This window comes from Leptonotus elevatus, chromosome 19 (assembly GCF_054856555.1).
Source record: "Leptonotus elevatus isolate MCC_2025b chromosome 19, RoL_Lele_1.0, whole genome shotgun sequence".
Taxonomy (NCBI): domain Eukaryota; kingdom Metazoa; phylum Chordata; class Actinopteri; order Syngnathiformes; family Syngnathidae; genus Leptonotus; species Leptonotus elevatus.
In genome coordinates this window covers 8,383,817-8,407,499 of record NC_141257.1, presented here as the reverse complement: position 1 = coordinate 8,407,499, position 23,683 = coordinate 8,383,817, and the positions used below count along the sequence as shown (strand labels likewise).

The 23,683-nt window shown below is 43.0% G+C and overlaps 1 protein-coding gene across 1 annotated transcript; it reads left to right on the top strand.

The window, feature by feature from the left end:
* Nucleotides 1–950: 950 nt before the first annotated feature.
* pard6gb (par-6 family cell polarity regulator gamma b) lies at nucleotides 951–23,020 on the top strand. The gene is made up of 3 exons (XM_086062860.1): nucleotides 951–1,296; nucleotides 4,011–4,233; nucleotides 21,487–23,020. The coding sequence occupies exons 1-3, from the start codon at nucleotides 1,225–1,227 to the stop codon at nucleotides 22,566–22,568; spliced, it is 1,377 nt and encodes a 458-aa protein (XP_085918986.1). The 5' UTR covers nucleotides 951–1,224; the 3' UTR covers nucleotides 22,569–23,020.
* Nucleotides 23,021–23,683: the final 663 nt, after the last annotated feature.

The following is a 23,683-nucleotide window of genomic DNA, read 5'->3' as shown; positions in this document are numbered from 1 at the left end:
ACCACTTAGATGGAGTTTTGTGTATGATTTAAATGTATAATGTTATTGTAATCGTGTGTCCCTAACTTCAAATTAAACCATGTTCACTCATAAACAGTTCGTGAGGTATGCTTACTTGTTTCTTCTCTCTGTTAGTTGTCTGTTCGTCAACTATTACTAAGTTGTTTTTTGTTTGTCTGAACGCGCATTGCCATCTGTTGGTCATCTTGTGAACTGCATCCATTTAATTTCGGCTGCCGAACAAAAAAGTTAGGTTAGTGTACTGCATGCAGTTGACCATGTGGGGGCGCCACATGCTAATCATGAGATTTTCAGTTTCCGTAAACTATAGCAAACTGTCGCAAAATCAAATTTAATTTTAAAAGGGAAACTTACTGCCATTTACATGGTAAAGTTGACAATTTAGTGGAAACATAACATTGTAGATCTTGATATCATTATAATAAAGTGACATTAAAGTGAAATGACCCCTGCTTGCGTTTTAATTTGAGTCATTCAGCGGTGAGAGACAATCTGCAGTTGTTGTGCTGGAAATTGGAATGTCGTAATAACGACAGTCACGTCAGTAACCTATTAAGTCAACTCGCAAAAGGACAAAAATACTAGCTACTTTAAAGCTATTTATAGATAATGTTTTGCTTTCGTCTGATTTGCTGGAGAGATACGCGAATTAGAGGCGAAACAATGTCAGTGAGCGAACGTAAACCAACACAAGGAAATGCTGCGTTCAGGAACAAGTGGAATTTGACAATTTATTTTGCGCTGAACATTTTATTGTTTGGTTGATTATTGTTCTTTATGCTTTCAATAATATGCAATGCTACAGTAATTAGCATATATCGAATGTCGGAACATTTGTGGATACGGTACTTGGATTAGCTCTATGACAACGTAATAAACGAGGTACCATGAAAGCATCACAGGAGCCCTAGTCTCTCGCTTTTTTTTCTTTTCTTTTTTTTTTAAGGAGCGCTGATGTCATTTCAAAACTTAACCAAGCCTCCTAAAGTCCACCAGCGAGTTGCTCTCTGCCTTTTCTACGGGAAAGTCTTCTTCTTCTCAAAGGTGGAGCACTGTTTTGCTCAGATTTTAAACGAAGCCTGTTGGGAGGGGAAATAATTGAAAGAAACGCACCCGGAGGACTTTATAGCAATTGAGAGCCCCCTTTTCAGCGGGCACACTTTTTTCTTTTCTCCTTCTGTGTGTGTTTTTAAACGCAGCAAAATGAACCGGAGTTTTAATCGGTCTCAACCCCTGCGGAACGTGGATCTTAACGCGGTGGAGGTGAAAAGCAAGGTGGGTAAAACGATTTATTTTTTATTTTTCACATGGACGCAAGGATGCGAGAGAGAAAAGAGCACACGTATGTGCATTTGGACGCCTAATTTTTCGATTTTTATTCCTTATTTGGCACATTGCATTCATTCTAAATGCTGCTGCTCAGTTTATAGTGAATTTTAAAGTGGTTGATCAGGTGGAAAATATGAAGATATCACCAAAAACTTGAAGTGTATTTCAATTTGCTCATGTGTCAAATTTGTTGCACGTGTTGAGTTCAAGTATCCTTGTTGTTTTCCATGCTGGCTGAGAGATTGAGAGGACAGATCAGTCGCGCAAAGCAAGCGAATGACTTTGTTTGGTGGGATAATCAATTTATGCGTAGTTAATCCAATTTTGACCGTTTTTGACATTGTAGCGTGGCTAAAGCGCAGCCGCTGTATGGTGATACCACCAATATGGCTGGCAAAAGCACATTGTCAGTTTCCTTCAGTATATCGGGATATATCGTATTTTTCTTCCATTAAAACGATTCTGTTGTGTTTTGAGTTTTCTTCAATGCATAGATTGTGCCATGTATCGTAGGTAGTTTTCTTTCCAATGTATCGATCACGGTACCGCGATACCACTGCTATCTTTGGCAAAGTATTATGTTTATATCGTATAGTAAGTTAGTTCTGTGGGGATTTGAATGTATCGCCATTCAGTTTGGACAGTGTCTGTGTTTGGCAGGTTTCATTCCTTGTCACCTGCAACTGACGCACCACACATGATGTCACATTAGCATTTTTGTTGTTCCTGAGATAAGCATATCAGAGAGGCAGGAGGCTTGAAGCTGGTTTCACTCACTTGTGAAGCTCTTATCACAGGCCAGGTGGGATTGTTGTGGTCGAGGAAGTGGTGTTTAGGTGGGATGTTAATACCACATCTTGGATTTAAACAGATTTCCAAACACTCTTGTTGCGAGCCATCACTGGAACCCTGCAGGAGATGTGGCCATCGCAAAGTTATTTGTCATATGATCCAATCATGGATGTGTTTTGTTTTTGTTTGTTTTTTATTTTATTTTTTATTCTCCGATGCAGTACGATACACGAAAACTCGCAATACCATTTATTGCAGGTGGGGCTGTTCCTCAGCTCAATCAAAAGGCGAGAGTTTTCCAGACAGATGCTTCACTTTATTTGGAGATTGGTATCAGACAAACGTAAAAACAATCCGTTCCAAGATTAGCAAATCATTCCGCCTGCCGAGGGCGTTGATCTAAGATTCAATAATTTAGCTTAGCTTTGTTGCGTCTTTCTCTCACTAAAATTCAAAGAGTCAAACATGAGTAATGGAGCAGTGAACACAAACACAATTCCAAGAGTGTTCACTTTTGAGATTCAGAACGTTTTATTTCCTAGCTGTCTTTAAAGCTCCTGGCTGAGAAAGGACCATCTAGGAAAGCTGAGCTTGATTTTATGTAACGTCATCTAGAAAGGTCTGTTGCATTAGCTCGACCTTAATTCTTATGTGACATCGTCTGAAATAAGTTTGCTACGGAAGCTTTAGAAAAAAAACTTTTTGGTAATGATACTATTAGAAGAAAACGCATCCTAAAAAGCTTTAGCAAGGAGGTGCGCCTGACCTCCTTCTTCCACCCAACGTGCGTTCCTGCCTACAAATGCCAAAGTAATGAGGAAGCTGCTTGACAAGCCGGTTTGTTGGAGATGAAGCAAAAAAAAAAAAAAAAGTGAATCTCTCCATCGTAGTTTGCCATGAAAAACGGAAGAGAGGCCCGCGGGGGAAAAACGTGCCCGAGCATGACGTGATTATGCTAAACTGAAAGATGCATCACTCCCAGGTGTTACATCACCAGCCGTCCCACATTCTGACTTGTTTACGGTGATGAAGGCTGTGGTGAGGTGGACTAAAATCGTTGGTGGGTAATAAAAATCTTTGTAAATTGGTTATGTGGTTCTTGCGAAATGGTGCAAACAGAACAGCTCTTATCTTGTACTTCTCCAGTGTCTATTTTTGGTCCTTTAATGTTGCCTAGCTCCTGTGATGGTGCATTGTTTGAATTCATTGACGCATGCCTTTGTATCTCAACGTGGCATCTCTCGCCTTTGCTCCGACGTCTGGTGTGAGTCACACCATGACCTGGCCAAAACCTTCACTAAGTTGTGGCTTGTGTGTGTGTGTGATAGCTCAGAATGAAGCTCAACTCTAGTATCACATGACCTAACTCTCCACAAAGCCACTTTAGCAGCAAGTCACTTCAGGAAAAAAAAAGTCCATTTGTGTCTGATTTAGCATTAGACTAGCTAAACCGTAAGTTAAATAAGCATAAATATTGCTCATCCCAAAGCTGCTGTAGCATTAGGCTACTGTATGTTAGCTCAGCAAGAGGGCAGCTTGGCTTGTGCAGCTGCTTTAGTATGAAGAAGAAATGGCCGTTTCAAATAGATACCCTTACCTAACAACTGCAACATTGTTAGCTACATGGCATTCAAATGTTTACAGAAGGTCAAATTAAGTTGACCTGTAATTTAGTGCATTTTCTGTTCATCTTAAAGCCCAATATCACAACGTTTATGTCAGTAGTGTATCTTGGCATAATGCTAACTGTTTAGAAAGTTACTTGATTGTATAGTTAAGCTAGATTCTCTTGAAGTGTGAAGTAGCTATTTTTATTTTTTGTCTCGTTTCCCCCCGTTTTTCAAAACGCTGTCTTTGGATCTTTTCAGTATGGCGCCGAGTTCCGCCGCTTCTCGGTGGACCGCCACAAACCGGGCAAGTTTGAGGAGTTCTACAAGCTCATCCTGCACATCCACCGCATCGCCAACATGGAGGTGATGATCGGCTACGCCGACGTGGACGGAGACCTGCTGCCTATCAACAACGACGACAACTTCTGCAAGGCCGTATCCACTGCGCACTCCCTGCTAAGGATCTTCATACAGAGACAAGGTAAAGAGACTACATCGCGATGGAACAATTGTACAATATCTGGATTTTTATAAAAACACACACATTCAATGCATTTTGACTCATAACTGCACTGGAGTCTAATTTCCCTTTGGGATATTTCCTAATCCAATTACATCCATAGGCCTTTTTGTTTACCTCATGCAAGGCTTCGTGTGTGTGTGTGTGTGTGTTTAATGCCCTCCGATTGGCTGGATGTGTCTGTCTGCCCAGTTAAGCCCTGTGTCTTATCCAAAGGAAGGAGACACATACACACACACACAACCCCATAGAAATCAGGTCATTGAGCAAAGCTTGTATCCCGGCATACCAGACATTACTGGAGGACAAAAGATCAGAATGAAAGGAGAGACTCCCATTTGTGTGTGTGTGCATGTGCGTGCGTGCGTGCTTGCGCGTGTATATAAAGACGACACCCCATCAGCCCGAGTGGGAACGACTCGTCGTCTTATTCCCGTCCGTTGTAGCCCACTTGAAAAACTTTGGAGCGGCGGCCTGCTAACTAGCCTGCCAAAGCGTATGCAAATGAGCCCTAGTGTACAAATGTGCCTCTTCAATATTCATGTCCGCTATTTGTCAAAAGTTTGGACATACTTTCTCATGCTATTGAATGAGAAGTCGTGTCCAAACTTTTGACTGGTAGACAGACGGCGAAAAAAAGATGGCGGTTACAGGTCATAATCTACAGAGATGTTTAAAAAAAAAAAAAAAGTTGGCTTTAGCAGGCAGTGTAAAGGGGGTCTTTCTACTTGTCTGAGATATTCCAAGCAGGTGGTCTGCCGAGCGCTCAATCATGATGACCTGTGCTATGGCACTGGCTGACACGGCCATCTCTCACACACACGTGCACGTCACTGACGCATGAGGTAGTCATGCACTTTACACACGCACACACACATCTTTGTTAAACCTCCAACAATGCAACAATGCGCTGCAGTGACGACTGAAGACGCTTGCAGCGTCATCCGTCACTGTGACATCACACCAAACATCGCATTGAGGGGCAAAGGAGCCAATCGCAGACATGCGTACTGAGCGGTCACATGTCCGTACGTTACGTCAACACTCCAAACTTCAATCCCCCCCCCCCCCCCCCCAGCAGTTCAAGATCACACGGTTCCCTTCTCGTCTTTCATCAAGCGGGGCTGCCATTGTCCGGGAGATCAGTGGCGCACGTGCCGGTTAAAAGGATACCTGTTGCTACCCCGCGGTGGGGAGACGCGGGGAAATAATGGGAGGACGACAATGAAAGCGTGTTCAGGGATGATCAGACGATGAGTCCAGGATAAAAGACCGTAGCTGGATTTTTATGGGTTTGACTAACTCAGAAACCGGAAGATTGTCAGGTCTACATTTCTCCCTGTGTGTAGTAAAAAAAAAAAAAAAGGAAGTCAGTTATATAAAGTGAGTAATTTATGATATCCATTTTGATAACTTGAAATGCATGAAATAAAAAGAGTCTGTTTTTAATTAAATGTAGGGATTAAAAGTTCAAAGTCGTCAGAAAAATAAATACACAAGCAAAGTACAGATAATTAAAAAATCTCCAGGAGTACAGTAGCAAAGTATTTTTACTATCCACCACTGACGTTGTTGTATATTATTCCCAAAATGCGCCTCACTGACATCTCGTAAACTCCTCCCCTTGAGTAAATAAACGTCCCTCGCTGCTATTTCTGGAAATCCATTGCTTACATCCAATTGTTCTGCCTTTGCGATGCAAAACGCGTTGCTTTGTATACACCACCTGAATTTTATTTTTTTCCAATCTGCATTCACGTTTGCATGTATTCACGTACGCATCCGCGTCACCAATCGAGTCAAGCAGGTCTGCGTTGCGACAAAAAGGAACAGACCGTCATTTGCAGAGCGTTAAAATAAATGCGAGTAATTGGTGACTTTATGAGGAAGAGTAGAATGGAGGTCACGTAATAAACACTGTCAAAATGAATGTTGTGGGTGTTCTTAGGAGCGGAAGTTTGATGACCAAGCGCGTTTTCCCGACACATCTCTTGCACTGATCTGACTCAAGTGTGACACAAATTTGTTGACTTTGTTCTTCATTTCTATGACAATTCCTGCAAATTGGGATGTGGCCGTGTGAGGGAGGGTTGCCTACGTTTGTTTATTCCGGGCCAAAGATAGCGTGGACAGGAAACTGATCTAACCCAGATCGACTTTTCACAGGCCTCTCTAGCCCATTGCAGTACAGTAAAGACAAAAAAAAAAGAAGAAGACATAAACGTGCAGTTTTCACAGTAATTAAATGGATCTGTACTGTAGTGTGCAATAATCAATAATACAATGATGTTTTCGGGATATCTATGAAACTGAAGACAACACACAATACGATATCGTAAGGGTTTACGTAATTGCAGTATTTTGACAATGATACCACAATACATAGATGATCAAAAAAAAGTCCCACTGCACAAAGTTTCCCACTAGACGGCATTGCAGTCTTAAAGCGTTATTTCTTGACAATAATATATTATATGTAACCTCACTAGTCTAAACATGACATTCTGATTAATATTACGTTAGTGGAATATAAGTTACGAAGCAAAGTCCAGCCATTTTTATCCAAATCAGGGGGCGGCCATTTTGCCAAATGCTGTCGACTGAAGATGACATCACTGTTGCTCGGGGCTCAGGCAACAGCCAATCACAGCTCACCTGTTTTCTGAAGCTGAGATGTAATTGGTTGTTACCTGAGATCTGAGTAACTGTGATGTAATTTTTTCACTCGACAGCAAAATGGCTGCCTTCTAATATTGATAAAAAACTGCTGTATTTTGCTGCTTAACTCATATTTCACTAACGCAATATGAACCAGAATACCGTATTTCGACTAGTGGTGCTGTATAGAACATATTATTGTCAAGAATATTTGGGGGTGTTGACTTCCCCTTCAAGGTTCTACACACCTTACTGTTGGTGCCTTTTTAGATTATTATAAATTGTGTCTCGTTATCTAATCAGAAAGACTGCCAAATTAATTACCTTATACACAATCTTGATTCCTTTGTGTCACCATCATAAGATATTTTGACAATTCTATGCTTGCAGTTCTATATTTGATGTAAAAGAACTTTGGACCAGACACTGGCTTGCCAGGTCTGCATTACGATGATGAAAATGTCCTTTTTTTGTTCACTTTCATTTTCTTCCTTGTGTTGTCCATGTATCCTGATACTTGTATCCATAAGTTCTGTGATAACAATTGATACAAAGTGAGTTGCCAATTTCAATAACAAGGGGGGGGAAAGCAGTTATTCATTCAACAGACCTTTTAGTTGGGTTAAAAACATCTCCACGACACAAGGTAATCACACCCACGTTTCGCAGATATGGTTTTGTCCAAACAAAACACCAGGGCTTGTTTTGCTAGCTCCGGTTAGCGCCGGGGACCTGCACGCTTGGGCTCAGACTAAACTTTCAACAAAGGGAAGAGACAGGGAGGCTGAAAGTTTACGTAAACGGAGCGGCAAGGCCGAAGACTATCGAAAAGACTGATAACAATTTGAAGCAAATGCAGATGAGCGGACAAAGCTGCTGTTGCTAAACAACTTGGCAACTCAATGCAGCTTCTCCGAAAAATCAAACAAAATTCACAGGGTGTGAAAGTGCAGTGAGGCCAGTTTTTAGTTCTAGCTGGTACCCGGGAAGCAGCAGAAGAGTCATTGAAGACACCCTGGTGCAGCCTGTTCATAGTATTACAGAATTCCAATTAGTTTTTGTTTGTGGGATGGGGGGCATTGCTATGCTAGCATTGCGATGCTAGCATTGCATAAGAGCCTGACCTTCATGTGACTGTTCAACCGACACAGGAGCCAAGAGGAAGCGATAAATGTTTTCGCAGCCCCCCTCCATCTTTTATTTCATGATACCGCCCAAATGATGATAAGCACACGTTTGTTGCGCTTCAATCGCCAGGATTTAATATTCTTTCCTTTCTGAAGAAATAAGAGTGCAGGTAGACATCCAATTTCCTCTGGGCAGGAATGTCAGCTTACTTGTCTTGGAGCAAGCTTGTTTTGTTAAATTCATTCTCATCGTATTCTTTTCTGTTTTGTTTGAGTCATTGTCGGTGTACACTGGGGCGCACCAGAGATATTAGTGTGTGTGTTTTTTTGCATGAGTGTGTGACCATAGACACATCTGGCCTTTCCTTTCCAGTATGCCAAATGGCTTGTGTGTTTTTACGCTTGTGTCCAAACATGCTGGATGTCAACATGCAAGTGCCGGGTTACAGTAGCTGAGGATTTGAAAAGCCTTGCTGGAAACCAGCCAGTACCACCGTTGTTGATTTCGGTCCCGTGAATTTAAAAATACATCTCTAGAAGACTTGCGTCACGCTTAGTTGCCCCTTTTGCATATTGGAAGCCTCCCAGTGGATGATTAACTCGCATGCCGGCCATACCATGACGAGAGTGAAGGCCTTCTTCATACCAGCCAGCCCGTCAGCCATGGGAACGCTCTGACTCTTTGTTCTGTCTGATTAGAGTTTGCGGCGTCCCTTAAGCAGCGTTCCCATTTGTTTTTTTTGTTTTTTTTATTTAGTCATGTTCAAGTTATGAAGCTGCCAATCTCTACCAGCTCTGGACACCAAGTGCCAAACGGGTCAGGCTAGACACTAGAGCACAAAGGACACAAGAATCTGTACAGCTTTTGTCAAGAATGTGACAAGTTGCTCTATCACGTTTATTGGTGCTTTATTTTAGAACTGAAGCGGTGCTTGAATACTTTTAAAAATTGACCTTATTCTCAAGAAAGATATGGTCCAAAAAAACAAACAAAGAGAAGTTCAAGTATATTTTGACTTTGTGTGATTAACTTCACAAAATCTTATCGTTGATGAACCGAATGTGACAATTTTACGAGAGACTTATAAAAGGAATTCATTGTTCAAGAGAATCTTTTAGTATTTTATTGTTTTCCATTTATAGTTGGATTTACTTGAATCTGTTATTTTTCCACCGAAATGACGGTTAACTGTGCTAAAATGACAATGCTTGTACAGTACTTTTATGTGGTGTACCACAGCTGCTTTAAGATCAAACGACATGGAGCCAGTCTGAATTCCAGTCGGTACTTTGACAGCAGCAGGAGAATCTTTAGAGACTTTCTGGTCTGTACAGTATTTGAAGGTTTTATTGTGGCGAAAGATCGACCCTTTCTTTCATTGGGAAATCTAAACAAAAACAAATAGAAGGTCGATGGAATGGATTGCGGCCACCATCCAAAGGTCCGCTGTACAACTTATGGAATACTTTCATAGACTTATTTACTTTTGAGTTTTTGATACAAGGATATCCAATATGAAGTCCTATTTAAGCGTGGTTTCTGGACAGATAGAGAGTTAAGCCAGATGTATTGTGGCAAACAAAACTCCCAGGCCTCCAGCCTGCCTGATGGAGCCACGCACTTAAAAGCCCACCTCATCTGTATGACCCCCCCCCCCCCCCCAGAGTTTAGCTACTTCAAGAGACAGACACTAGAGCTTAAGCATGAAACAGTTTTCGAAAAGCCCACGTCTGCAGACAGACCAGGAAGAAAGTGGGCAGGTTGAATCCGCTGTGAGCCATCCTGAGGTTTGAAGGCTATCCTTTGTATGTAAGCAGAAATGGGAGAAAGTGTCTGAAGAAGAGTTAAAGTTCTTGTAAGCACAGGGTAAAAAGAAAAAAAACTTGTGTGTATGGATGGTTTCGACCTGGGTTGGCCACAACAGTGTTGATGTTCTTACAGGAATGAGGCAGCAGATAGCTGTGAAACGTATGCAGAACGACAGGAGTGTCATTCCTGGCTCTCTGCAACTGGGTGGGGTGTTATTTTTGGCTCTTAACGCTCATCGGGTTGGCAGCCGGGATACTTTGAAGCACAAGGCAGCAGCTTGGGAACCTCGGTTACCTTTGGTAAGGCTTCACCGTGGCGTCCAAAGTCTGTTGGGAACACTTCCCACCAGCTGCGTGTGCACGTGGCAAGAGAATAAATCCAGGTCTCTGCCTGGAAGCTGATCTTTGCTGATTTAAAAAGTGTGTGGGCCATGCAGTAAAAAAAAAAACAGCGTGGTGTCGTGAGACCATGCCACCAAGTCTTACGGGGCTGCAATGTACAGTGGGGTGCCGCATTGCTCCTAGTGTTAAAATCCCAGCGTGATCCGTCTTGTAAATCAGCAGGAGAAGCGATAATGTGAATCTGTGGCCATTTTCAACTGATGGGATGTTTTTTGATCATTCGCTACCACTACCCCGCCACGTCCACCGTTGGAAGAGGGGAGGCCCTGGGTCTTTTTAATTAAACTTGTAAGGTTTGTTGTGTTTGGCAAACCCGCGTTGGTGTTTGTGTATCCTCCAGGCTTTTCATTTTGTTTTACGACCACGCTTTGAACCGTGACCCCATCCACCAACCCCCCGCCTCCCCTCCTTGTTCCGCCTCCTACTACCCCGCAGGGAAATTTCCAGACATTGTTGGTTGGGGTGGAGGTTTTAGTTTTTGGGTTTGTTTTCACTACATCTTCAATTCGTCACACTCGTTCCGAATATTGAAGTAATTAGAATTTTAAATACTAGCAAGTTCTCTCAAAATGGTGGCTAAGAGGTTTTCTCACTAATTGTCACCATAAATCAAATAAACGCCTCCCTGAGATTACATGTAATTAGTAGGGATGCACGATAATATCTGTGGCCGATAATTATCGGCAATTATCGACCAATTTGACGTCAAACGGATCATAAAGAAAGCTGACAATAATTATCGGCAATTATCGACCAATTTGACGTCATACAGACAAACCAGATAATAAAGAAATCCGCCGATAATAATAGACATGCCACGTTGGTCCATCTATTGTGGTTGTGCCAAACTCCTCAACCCCTCCCCTCTCCTTTGGTGGTGTTGCATATTTGTGATGTCATAACGCGCACAACCTTGTGTTCACAGAAGATGCATCATGGCAACATGGCAGTCGCCAGTGTGGGCTTTCTTTTCTGTGTTGCATTTTTAAAACATGACTTTTGTTTTGGCAAACTCAAAATGAAGATATCAATAAAATGCTGCTCCATGGTTCTTTACACAATGTTTCAATGTATTTGGACACATTAGGACTTGAAAGTATATTTGCATTCAAGTTCATTTTGCAAACAATTATCGGCTTACTTATCGGTTATTGACATCGGCACTTCCTAAATGATTGGTGTATCGGTTGAAAATAGCATTATCGTGCATCCCTAGTAATTAGCTCATTGAGAAAGAGACATTAAGGAATTGATCGAGGAACCCATTTGAACTCCATTGCTAACAAAAACAGCAGTGCCTTTTGAAGCATCAAGCAAAAGTCTTTCAGATTGATTAAAGTATGGAGACGTATCGGATGTTGTGAAGGAGTTAAATGTGATGTTAACACATGTGGAGGCCGTGTTCCGGTAGACTCTGACATGTGAGGAGTTATTTTGCATTACATTAACGACGGTTAAAACTTGCTCACATCTACGTTTGTGGTCCAGGGGAGGTACACAACCTCTTTGATTCGTTTTTGCTGTTTTTCTGCATTAATCCGTATTCATTCTTTTTTGTGTGTGTGGTTTTGGAGTTGAGTTTCACTTAAGTACTAATTTATCATTAAGAAGACCCATAGTAAAGACCTACCATCTACGGTTGTGACAGATTTGTGGACATTTGAATATGTTGGTGGATGTTTGTGTACTCTGAGAATGTGACTTGTAATTGACCTAGCTCTATCCCAGTTCTGTTTTTCCCTAGGTGATGATTAGTTGTTCCTTAAGGAACAAACAAATAACTTCCTGAGTTAGTGCTGCCCTTCAAAGCGCACAACAAAAAAGCTGTGCTCTGTTGTTCTTTTTCGCTTTTTTTTTCTTCAATGGGTTGAAAGCAAAGCATGTGATGTGCAAGTAAAATTGATTTTTGACACACGCATCTAATGTTTTAATTTTAGAAAAGCCACCAGCCGTGCAAAAAAATGATTTTGCAAATTCTTGTCGACACTTTGAACCGTTTAAATTAAATTATGCATTCAAAAGCATACCTTTAATCTATAATTTGTTGAATAGATAAAACTTAATAAGACTAAACCCAAGGATATTTGTACGTTTTATTTTTTTGCGCAAGAGAGGTTAGAAGTCGGCCATCAAATTTATGCCTTCAGAGGTAGTATCGGAGCCATGAGTCAAGTGTATTGCGCAATGCTAAGACAGGGATGTTGTGATGTTTAACACCCAACACACCTGGACTGAGCAACATCAATGCCACTTCCGGAACCCAAACTACTGACAATAGTCCCTTTCGCACTGCCTGTTCAAAGTGACATTGGGATTGGATAAAGTCAACCCTGCAGTTTGCGCCTTCTGCGGTAGTATCTGAGTAACTGAGGCAGTGTAAGGCGAGAAACTGATTGTGATTTTTCCTGTTGCTCTGGATGAATGGCACAGAAACCGAATGGAAAAATTAAGTGGACCTGTAACGGAGATGCGATGACGCTTGTGTGTCTAACACCAGACACTCTGTTATCCCTGTTGTATCGGTTGTTGGTGGCCATCAAGTAGTTTGTTTGTCATATCACATTTACTGTGGACAATCTTACTTTGTTGTCCAGAAGTTAGAACAAAAAATATCCTATTTTCCTACTGTGAAATTTGGAGTCCTGACCTTATTCTAAAGAGATCCATCGGAAAGTCCCGTGATCAACTTTAGACCAGGACCATGGTTGAATCGGGGTGAAGTGAGTGCGGGAAGGAACGCAGCTGGGCTCGGAGTGGGCTTTAGTGGGTTCTGCGAGGGAGGAGTTTCTGGTTTGTGTAAAGGCCTCTCACTGCAGCTCCTCCTTAATTACAGCTCAGCTCCAAGCAGGCCAGGCCTGGCATCCTGTTACGATACATCTGAAATCTCACTCAACCACAGAAGCAAGCACGAGTTAAAGATTTGTGTCTTTCGTCGAAGAATGGCCATTCATGTACTTTAAAGAACTATTTGAATGTAAGTCTTAATAATCCTTTAAGAGGTGTAGGCCCGCATCCAAAAAACTGTTATGTGAACTCGTTAGCATTTATTGTGTTGAGGGATATTTTGGGAGTCCGTAATTACAAAGTGGCTGTGTTGGCAACCCAGCCCACATTTCTGGTTATATAAAAGAGGTTCATGCAAGTTACGAGGGCTATGCATTCTATCACAGGCCCATCCTACGCTCTTCTTTTAAGCATGTCAGGTCACTTATTGTCCAGTTCAAGTTCAGAGGCACAAACCTTAGAGAGCCCGAGGTGCTCCGATTTAAAGGAGCTTTTATGTCCTTAGATCGCGTCCATGTGAACTCCCATCTTTTCATCTGCGAGCGCACACAAACGCATGTACCCTTGCTGGCATGATAATGAGCAATTTTCATGCTTGGCTGAAGGGGCCAGGTTGTATTGATTTATGAAATTTGTAAAAAAAAATAAAATGTGATGCCTTTGCCTTTTTCACAGAAAACTAGGATATTTCAGGCAACGAGATGGGCACATCCCTGAAATGGCGTCACACCCCTGTCCTGACATTGTGAAATATCCTTTCACACAGACAGCATTCCATCTCTATTACTACCTCCAAGCATAGAATAAAAAAATCATAACTATAGTAGGCAGTGTGCTGCGGTCGTGGCAAACATACTTTTAGCTCATCATAGGCAAGAACATCATAACTGATTTTCTTTAAGACTTCTGTCAAATGTGTGGAATTGAATGTTGACCTAGTATCAGCTATAGGAAGTTGAGTTATTAGTGCTGTTTGAATCGCTACGCCTTTGCACAAACCTTCTTCCTGTTTACATTTTTTGACCAATAAGAGAAGAGAACCAGGTTGTTTGGTTTGTTATGATGCATTCAGGTTCCCTTGGAGTTTTTTTTTTTTTATGACCATATGGAAAACAAACGGACATTCCCAAACCTTCTGCGGCCATTTCCACGTTTCATTTGACATCAAAAGCATCACCTTGTAGGGTTTAGCCCCCCGATGAGCCTGCAGCTCAACGAGCATATATAGGTCATGAAGCTAAAACAATGGGACAAGCTGTCGTCCCTCCGCCTTTACTAGCCTGACTATTGTACTGCTGTAACACGGGAGGGTTGGGATTGGTTAGAATGGAGCCTGTTTTATTGTGACTGGCCAGTGAACAATCACCAGAGACAGTGGCCAACATCATGGTTAGTTAGCTACATCAGAGGGTCCAAATATTAGCAACGCATCTCTTTAAATTTTCTGAAGGTGGCCCTCAGAAGAAAACCTTTGGACACCCCTGATTGAGAGTCTTGCAGGTTTTTGGAATGTGTGAGGAAACCAGAGTACCCAGAGAAAACCTGCTTGAGCACGGGGAGAACACGAAAACACAGCATAACGTTTGATGGTGGTTTGTTACCTAAAATAGATTTACTGCCACGCGTACGTACAATATGTAATGTAGAGCATAACAGACCACTGTGGGAAGACTGTGCCTTTTATTTCTCCACCCCCCTTCTTAACATGTGGGCCACACTTTGGCAGCGTGCTTCAGGCTGCTTCAGCACTTCAGGATGGTAGAGGAAGGAAAAGGACCGGAGCATGGGCCGGGGAAAAACAATAGACAAATGACAACTGGTGTGCAAATAGTCCCACTGACATGTTTGCAGGCAAGCCGAGTGGATGAAGTCAGCAAACGGAGTCAGTGGAGCAAAGGAGGGGGAGGCAGGAAGAGGCCAAGGATATGTGTCAGCACGCGCAGGAAGTCTTCTTTGCTGTGATCGTTAAGTTCAGGTGTTGTGTGGGGAAGCGGCTTATGAAGGAGCTACCCCACGTAAAGTGAATTTTATTATACATTTGAAGATAATTGTTGGGAACAAGTGCAAGTGTTAAACCGGGGCTGGAATGGAGACTTGTGAGGCACATTTGAGTCCGGTATAAATTGCCCCTCCCCCACTGCATAAGAACTTGAGCGCCACTGTTCGCATCAGCAGTCATGTGGCACAATTGCGACGTGCAGTTAGCCTGCTAGCTATGCCTGCCATCAAAAAAGAAAAGCGTGGCTACTTTAGAGCGCCTCGTTGTCGGTTGTCAGTGTGCGCACATCATGCAACAAGTAGCTTCCATTTTTCCAAGACTAGCCTTTGTGTTTGATTGACAGTTGGATGTCGTTTCAGTACATTCGGTGTTTGAGAAAGGAGAGAATAAGTTCATTTATTTGTTTTATTTTTTGGTTAAGATTTTTGAAGTCTCATTTTACATATATATTTTTTCTAATCATTCACATTTTCTAGGGTTGGGAACACTCTGTGTGGTGTGTCAGATTTAGAGATTTAGATTTTCCTGCATGTCTGTGTTGTCCCGCCTCTGATGCTTCAATGGTACGAAGTCCCCCAACTTATTAGTTTTTCAAGTTACGACTACGAGTCATCACTGCTACTTTTATTCATGAAAAGATGTAACAAAATATTGTGGGGATTTTTGGTGACGTATTAAACGATACCTTAAAAGTTTCCCCTATTCCGTATGGGTGCCATTTAAACAGAACATCAATAAGTAGGGATAAAAGGCCAGATTTTACAGGCAGTTTGACTTGTGCAGAAGGCTCACGCTGCGTCAACTTCAAACATGAAGCAATAGCGTGGTAACAATGAAAAGCTTTTATTGGATCAATAAGAACATGGCAGACCTCTTTGAACTTTCAATAACAATATTTGCCCTGGCGGGACACAAATCAAGTTGAGATATGTATAGTTGTTGTATTCCTTTTTTCTTTTTTTTTTCAATAGTTAAACATGCTGAATGACTCCAGATGCGGCTGCACTACATGCACAAGTTGTCATGTAGTCGTCGTATTGATCTTGAACCGGCTTTGAAAAAAAAGTGTCTTCGTAATATTGGTACATATCATCCGTCACTCATTCGTCACCTGTCTAAATGAGTCATTTGTTCATTTCTATCTGCTTTGCTTATCTCTGCCTGAACCTCACAACCTTCTGCATTCCTGCTGCATGTGCGCTGCTAATCCCGTTTGTCTGCTTGTTGTCTGTCGTCTGCCAGCCAGCCCGTAAGAAAGATTAGAAAGTGACTCCGGGGGAGAGCTCGCGGAGAGGACGAGCCGCGGAGGTTACAAACTCTTTGCATCACTGTTACGTTAGCGGCTATATTTGGCAGATATTGAGACATGGAGCTACAGAAGCGGAGACGTTCAATCGGGCGTCATGTTTTTTTTCCGTTATGCACTTTCATCTTAACATGTGTTTATTCCTTCTGTCTCTCGTCATGGATACTGGCTCGACCGGGCTGCGTTGTCGTTCATTCTCTTTGGATGTCTTCAAACGAATCTAGCGTATGTGGTTCCTACTTCTAGCAGTTTTTCCCCCATGGGAAAGAAATTAAGTGAAGAAACGGAACCATCCAGGCCATTTTTTAACTAAAAAAAAGCGGTTGAGAATCATGTTTTGCGGTGGCTTTTGTTTATAAATCCATGTGAGTGGGTGTGAGTGGTACCTGGACCGGATGGCAACGGAGCCATTGTGCCACTTAAATAGAACAGTTTTAAAAGCAGAAGACCGCTCCCCTCCCAAAAACCCAGCACTTTTTCGCCCAGTCACATAATCGAGGTAGTTCCCTTTTGAAAGGTGTAAGGAATGCTCCTGCTTTGATGTTTACCATGTCTACTCCTCCTTTTTTCTTTAAATGCCCTACTCTTGATCCTAACCTCTGTTGCCCCTTGTTCTTAACCCATCACGTCTGTGTTTATTAGTTGCTTTTTGGTGGCCGTTTCAGGAATGGTGGGGGTACGACACCTATGGAGAACGCTAAAACGGAAACTCCCTTCCCCGCCCCTGCGTGTCCGAGGTAGCCTCGTTTTAAGTCGTCCCAGATGTGCCGGGATATTTGCTCGGGAAGCAAATGCGGGGGGGCGCTCGCCGAGGGGGGAGGGAAGTCAGTCGGTTGATGTGCCTTCGAATGGGCACGCATGCAAAAATGATCAGCTTTTATCGGGCGCGAACACCTGTTTTACCTCATTCTCACGCATGAATTCTTTTCACTGGACTAACATGATTATGTGCGCTGACAGAAGACAACCAAACGAATTCCCTCGATTGCTAAACCTAAACTTTATGTAAAGACAGAGCAGCCCGTTTTGACAACAAAGTTGGAACTCTGCTTGATCATGCTGTCCTGCATTCATGTTCTGTTTAGGCGACAAAGGTCGAAAAATCTCTCGACCATACGACTACGCAAATAACCTTGTTGATGTGAGTGTTAGGAAGGAGGAAACATCGTAAGATTCATAAGGTTTTATCGGATCCATTGATTCCACTAAAAACAAAGTCAGTCAACTATGCTGAAAGAAATCATTCTAGATTAACGAAATTGTTTGTTTATATCCGAACACACCGCAATCTTGCTCGAAACAACCACGGTCCAATTTCATCTGTGGTCTGACCTCAATCCGACCTGCCTGCCAGGTACAGTACATTCCGTATTTAGGAGTAACCAGGTGTGTGTTTCAAAATAAGATCATTCCGGAACATGAGGACATTCCTTTGGTGTTTACTTGCGTTCTCCGTGGGACACACCTGCGCCACAACCGGAGTGAAACGAACGTTCTTGCGTTTGGCAGTGACGTATTTTGGTTAGTTTATCGAGGCCCTCCAATATTTTCCATCCAGGCAAGAATGTCAAATATGTTTGCCTGTTTAAAGTTCTTTTCGCTCTATCTGGGCTGCTTTTTCTTTTCTTTTTTTTCTCACTAGATGTGCCTTGGCAGCGATCTCACCTCTAAACACACACTCAAGTCTTCCGGGACGTCTCCGATGTGAACTCTATGCGGCCCTCCCGTTTTTTTTTTTTTAGTCATCAGATAGGTGGACAGTTTGTGTGCCTGTGTGTTTGGTGGGCGAAACAAAAGAAAATGTGTCAGTTTGGCTCGATTTTCCTCGCTAAGCAGTCACGGCACGCACGCGCTCGAAATTGTACTTTTAATGATACACTCCAAATGCTCAACAATGCAGAAAAGTACATTTAGCAGACGTCAGCGCTACTGTTCTACGTGTCACTTTCGATTTGGCTGCTTGGAAAGCAACCTCTCCCAGGTGTGTTTGAGATTTATATTTGGAGTTGGGGGGCAAGAAAGGAAGCCCACCATTACTGCATTTAGTGACCTCATGCTCACACTATTCACTCTTCGCCCTATGGGTGCCCCATCCCCCCTTTTCCAGTGATTATGGGCTCTTCTGTCACTAAGCACTTTGTCACGCCATCATGAGGTTGGGAGGGAGGGTTTTTGGGGGGGTCCGAGGCGTTGTTGGGGTGCAGGAATGTGAATGAATGGGCTGGAGGTCGGAACGGGCTGTACAGTTTGGACGGTTTGATACTGCTTGTTAGTTAAAATGTGATGTATAAGATCCAAATGTAAGCAAAAATGACATAATCTCTGTGTGATTTTGTATAGTGGATAACAGGATAGTATCATATGGGTGTCTGTCAGACATTTTTTTAATATCTATATATTAATGAATATACAGGAAGTCTGCCATTTTGGGGTTTAAAGTGGCCGTTTTACTGTAGTTTTAGACATTTCCACTCGTACACATGTGTAGTGTACTGTTGCATAACGTAAAGACTCTGTACATGTCGTGTCGTGTCTTTCTCTGATTGCGATTCTGATTCCAGGGTCTTTAAAAAAACGGACTTTCCCTATAGATCTGGTCTGATTACAGTAATCTTCTTATCTGCATTTTTTTTCTGTTCAACTTATCCCCAGCTAGTCGCTAAAAGCTTGACTCTTCACGTTTTTGTGCTCCTTTCTGAAACGCCCTAAAAGACCACAAGATGGTCCCAAGGCAAATTTCGGTCTCGGGAAGCGTTTGGACTAGCCAAAGCGCTGTCGAATAGGAAAGTAGTACATTGCTGCCAAGGAACTATGTTGATGTGACGGACACATCTTGAATAAAAGATGAGCTTTATGTCGTAGGTTTTGCATTGGAGGTGGAAGAAAGTATGAGAGTCATCACTGTATGTACACATGCACTTCAGTTAGCAGGAGATCATTTGTTGACACATCTGCTTCACACTCTCGCTATTTATTATTTTTTTGTCTTGGTTCATTTCCATAATGTCAGCGGTGAGTCTGTGAAGGCCAGCCAGCAGCAAGTGAGAAGAAGGGGGTGACTCTTTGTATTGAGTGGGTGGAAAACGTGTTTAGGGTTGACCAGTCTGAAGTGTCTGGTCTTAAATATATTTGCCAATATGTAGCTGGGGTCATGTAAATAGGTGTGATCACGGTTGATGGTGTGACCTACAGGAGAGTGTTCCTGACCATAAGTCAGTTGCTTCAGGGTTTTCAACCTGTTCATAGACAGCATCTCGAGACTACATTCCTGGGGGAGGTCACAAGAAAGCTGTCTCTTCCCCTCTGACCTTGCATCCCATGTGGTTAGGCCCAAATCTTGTGGCCTCAAAAGAGTGCGGAGAAGAATCATCTTTCAGGTTGTTGGAACATCTAAAAAAACAATATTCCATCTGAAACTTTGGGAACAGTCAGACAATGGAAACCTTGACAGTGGAGCAGATAACAATGAGAGACAAGGCAGCAAGTCTGAACATGTTGGCAGGGGAACAAAAACGAGTTAAGTGATGCACCTTGAGGTGGAACATGACATGAACGGACTTGTTTGAGGAGAGCCAAAAAAGCTCAGCCTCGCTATCTAATCTTGCCTCCTCAGACGGGCAGGAAATGCGGACACAGGAAGTGAACGTCTCTGATTTTAGACCGTTAGGAAAAACACGATGACTTGCACTGCTGCGGGACACCTGCATTATTTGTAGAATGACTCGTCCTTTTTTGTTGTTTTTGGCTTCGTCTTCAATAAAGTGCACAGAAGGGAGGAAGAGTCGAGCCAACTGGCTTCTTCAAACTTCTTCCAGCCTCGGAGGATCTCTCCTAACAAGTTTCCTGTTAAATATTCTGACTCATCATTTAGATAACACCTTTTCCTTTGTGGGGTCGGTCGATGGTGTATGTTTCCATCCAGCGTTCCAGTTCAATCCGGCATGGTTAGGAAAATTAAATGCTGATCTCTCTTGTATTTGCAGTGCAGCGTATGTAGACAGGATGGCATAGGTTTCCACCAAGCGTACCAGTTCAGTCTGGTGTGTTTTGGAATGGTAAAGGCTGTGCTTGTTTGCATTTCCAGCACAGCATATCTCAGCAGGATGGCATATGTTTCCACCAATTTTAGTCCAGTTTGGTTTGGAACACTACATCCTGATCTTGATTGCATTCTCGTTAAGTTTGTATAGTCTAGTAAGTTTGGCATGTTTTGGGAGACTAATGTATATCCTCAGCTGACTTGTGTTTACAAAGTGTTTCAGTTCAGCCTGATCTGGTTTGCGTTACCAGTGTGGGATAGCGTACATTTCCACAAAGTGTTCCGGTTAAGTCCGTCGTCGTTTGAAATGCTTAATCCTGATTTGGTTTGCGTTTTCAGGGCGACATACGTTTCCACCAAGCTTTCCAATTCAGTATGGCATAGTTTGGCACGTTAAATCCTGATCTGGCTTGTGTTTCCAGTGCGGGATGGTATGTTTGCACCAAGCATTCCAGTTTGGTCCTGCATGGTTTGGAACGCTGAATCCAAATCTTTTCAGTCCAGTCTGGCATAGTTTGGAACAACTTACATGTCCACTAAATATTTCAGTTCAATCTGGTGTGGTTTGGAACCCTAAATCCTGATCTACCTTGAATCGTTCCTGTTCAGTCTGACAGCTCAAAAGTCTAAATCGTGGATGGAGGACATCCAGAAAGGCTGCTAAAATTAGTTATTTTGGTACTCTCCTTAACAACCAGTGACTGTAGAAGCTTCTCTGTTCGGTGGAAAAGGCTTTAGTCATCCCAGAACTGCCTTCCTGGTATCTGAAAGGAGGGTCACTCGATGTACAGTGTGTACGGGAATGTTATGCATACTCAGCGATTCCTCGACATACAGACAGCCTCATTGATTTAAAAAAAAAAAAAAAAGTGTGAATACAATCATAATGTCATTTGTAAATTGCAGTTAAACCCCTCTTGTAAGAAGTTGAGTTTTAGGGCTGTAATAAGAGCTGGTGCAATCTGTGAAAATGATTAGCAGGACTCCAAGGAAAATTCCTGGGGAGTACATCTGTGTGTGATTTGAGGCGGGAGGTTGGATTTAAAGGTGTATTTCCTTCTTATTGTAACATTTGTTTTTGTCTTTGCAGAAGAGATAGACTACGCTAGCTTCGGCAACAACACCATCACTCGCAAGAAGAAGGCTGTGGTCGCACTACGCAACAATGACATCAACCGAAAAAGAGCGCATATCCGCATCGGCATGCCACAGGACTTCCGCCCGGTCTCATCTATTATCGACGTGGACATTCTGCCGGAATCGCACCGCCGCGTTCGACTTTATCGCCATGGCTCAGACAAACCCTTGGGATTTTATATCCGAGATGGAACCAGTGTCCGTGTGACACCCCACGGGCTGGAAAAGGTGCCAGGGATCTTCATTTCCCGGCTGGTTCCCGGTGGGCTGGCGGAGAGCACGGGTCTGTTAGCGGTCAATGACGAAGTCCTGGAGGTGAACGGTATCGAGGTGAGCTGGAAATCGCTGGACCAGGTCACAGACATGATGATCGCCAACAGCCACAACCTGATCGTCACCGTCAAGCCCGTCAACCAACGCAACAATGTGGTGCGCAGCAGCCGCATCTCTGGGAGCTCGGGCCAATCATCAGACAGCAGCGGGTCCACCGGGTACCCAACTCTGTCTGTACCCTCAGGAGGTATGCTGCCCTCTGGCGCCCAGGGCTATCAGGACGACCTGGAAAGCGACGACGAGACTGACATTGTCATCGAGAGTAGCCTGAAGCGGCCGTCCCAGAGGTCCAATGCTTCCTTGGCATCCAGCGTGTCTCGCTTGCAGCACCAGCAAACGCCGACTGCCGCAGCTCTGGGTCCTGCGGTGCCACCCAGCCCTCCGTCGCGCCCCCCTTCGGTCGTATCCACCGCTTCCTTTCACTCGCAGACGAGCCTCAATGGAGGGTCGCACCATCACCATCATCATCATCATCACCACCACCAGCAACACAGCAGCCTGAGCTACCAGCTCTTCAGAGACCTGAACATCCAGCACAGTCAGCCCAGCGCCCAGCCTCCCTACCACAGTAGCAACCCGGCGCTCCGTCACAGCAACGGGAGCCTGCACAAAATCCTCAGCTCTCTGAAAACGGACCCACGGCACAGCCTGGCCCTGCCAAGGGGAGGGGTGGAGGAGGATGGCACTGTCATCACGCTATAATAGCAGCAGATATCCCGCTCAGACAGGATAATGCCATGGACCACCAGCTCAAATTGAGACTTTTGCTATCCCCCCTCCCTCACCCCTCACCAAGATAATTACTGTGGTAACAGGAAGTTGCACGCCAAGGCTCACAGAAATCTGTCATACTGCATATACATACACCTTGGATTTTTTTTTAAATGTTTCTCGTCTTGCGTCAAAAAAAATTATCTAATATGCGTCAGAACAAATGATGTATTTTTTTAAAACTAAGTGACCACTTTTATCTACATTCTTTGCATTCTTAATACTGGGACCAAACTGGGGTTTGCATATTGTCATATTTTTTTGAAAGAGTAAATCTATATTTCTTGTATTCATGGATGCCTGGAGTATGCTTTTTAATTGGTCGTTTTGACAATTGTGATGAAATTCTTGTATTTGTTTCAATAAATTATTCTTCATTTTCACATGGTTTGTTGACTGTGTTCACTTCATGTTTTATATTGACACTTTTTGCAAGGTACAAACCCTTCTTCCTCCTCTCACCGCTTTACTAATGAACATTTTTCTGCAGTGTTTACAAAGCATGTCACTTTGTCCAAACAGATACTAAATCACCCACAAGGCCAAAGAGGTCCACTTTAGTCTGCACAGTCAATCAGTGAACTGCCAATATAGACCCACTACTCTCTACTGTTTTATTAAGTGGTAAGAAGGAAGTCTGGGGAACATTTGTTCCTATCAGTGTGTGGAAGTAAAAGTTCCTCACATGTTAAATGGATGCTTTCAGTGTGGCATTTTCTGTTGCAACAATAAGACAAAGTGACAAAGTTAGAGAAAATACGCCTCTAAGTGTCACTTTTGCCCTTTCATCTGAAATGTTACTTTGCTCTGTCATATGTAAAGACATCATAGTCACACTCCTAACAAAGCGACATCAAACTTAGTTTAGGCTACTAGAGTGCTGCAAGTGTGCGGCTTCACCAAGGCTGCAGCAGTGTGTTGTCACATCACCCATACATACACTTTAATCTCCCATTGAATTTATGATTCCAAAAACTTTTCTTTTTTTTCACCTGGGACAAAAGAGGGCTTGACCAATACATAAGGGGGCTGAGAAAATATTTTTT

Coding starts and splice junctions, on each gene's coding strand:
- pard6gb (XM_086062860.1), top strand. CDS start 1,225: ATGAACCGGAGTTTTAATCGGTCTCAACCCCTGCGGAACGTGGATCTT. Junction 1,297..4,010: donor CGGTGGAGGTGAAAAGCAAG/GTGGGTAAAACG, acceptor GGATCTTTTCAG/TATGGCGCCGAGTTCCGCCG. Junction 4,234..21,486: donor GATCTTCATACAGAGACAAG/GTAAAGAGACTA, acceptor TTGTCTTTGCAG/AAGAGATAGACTACGCTAGC.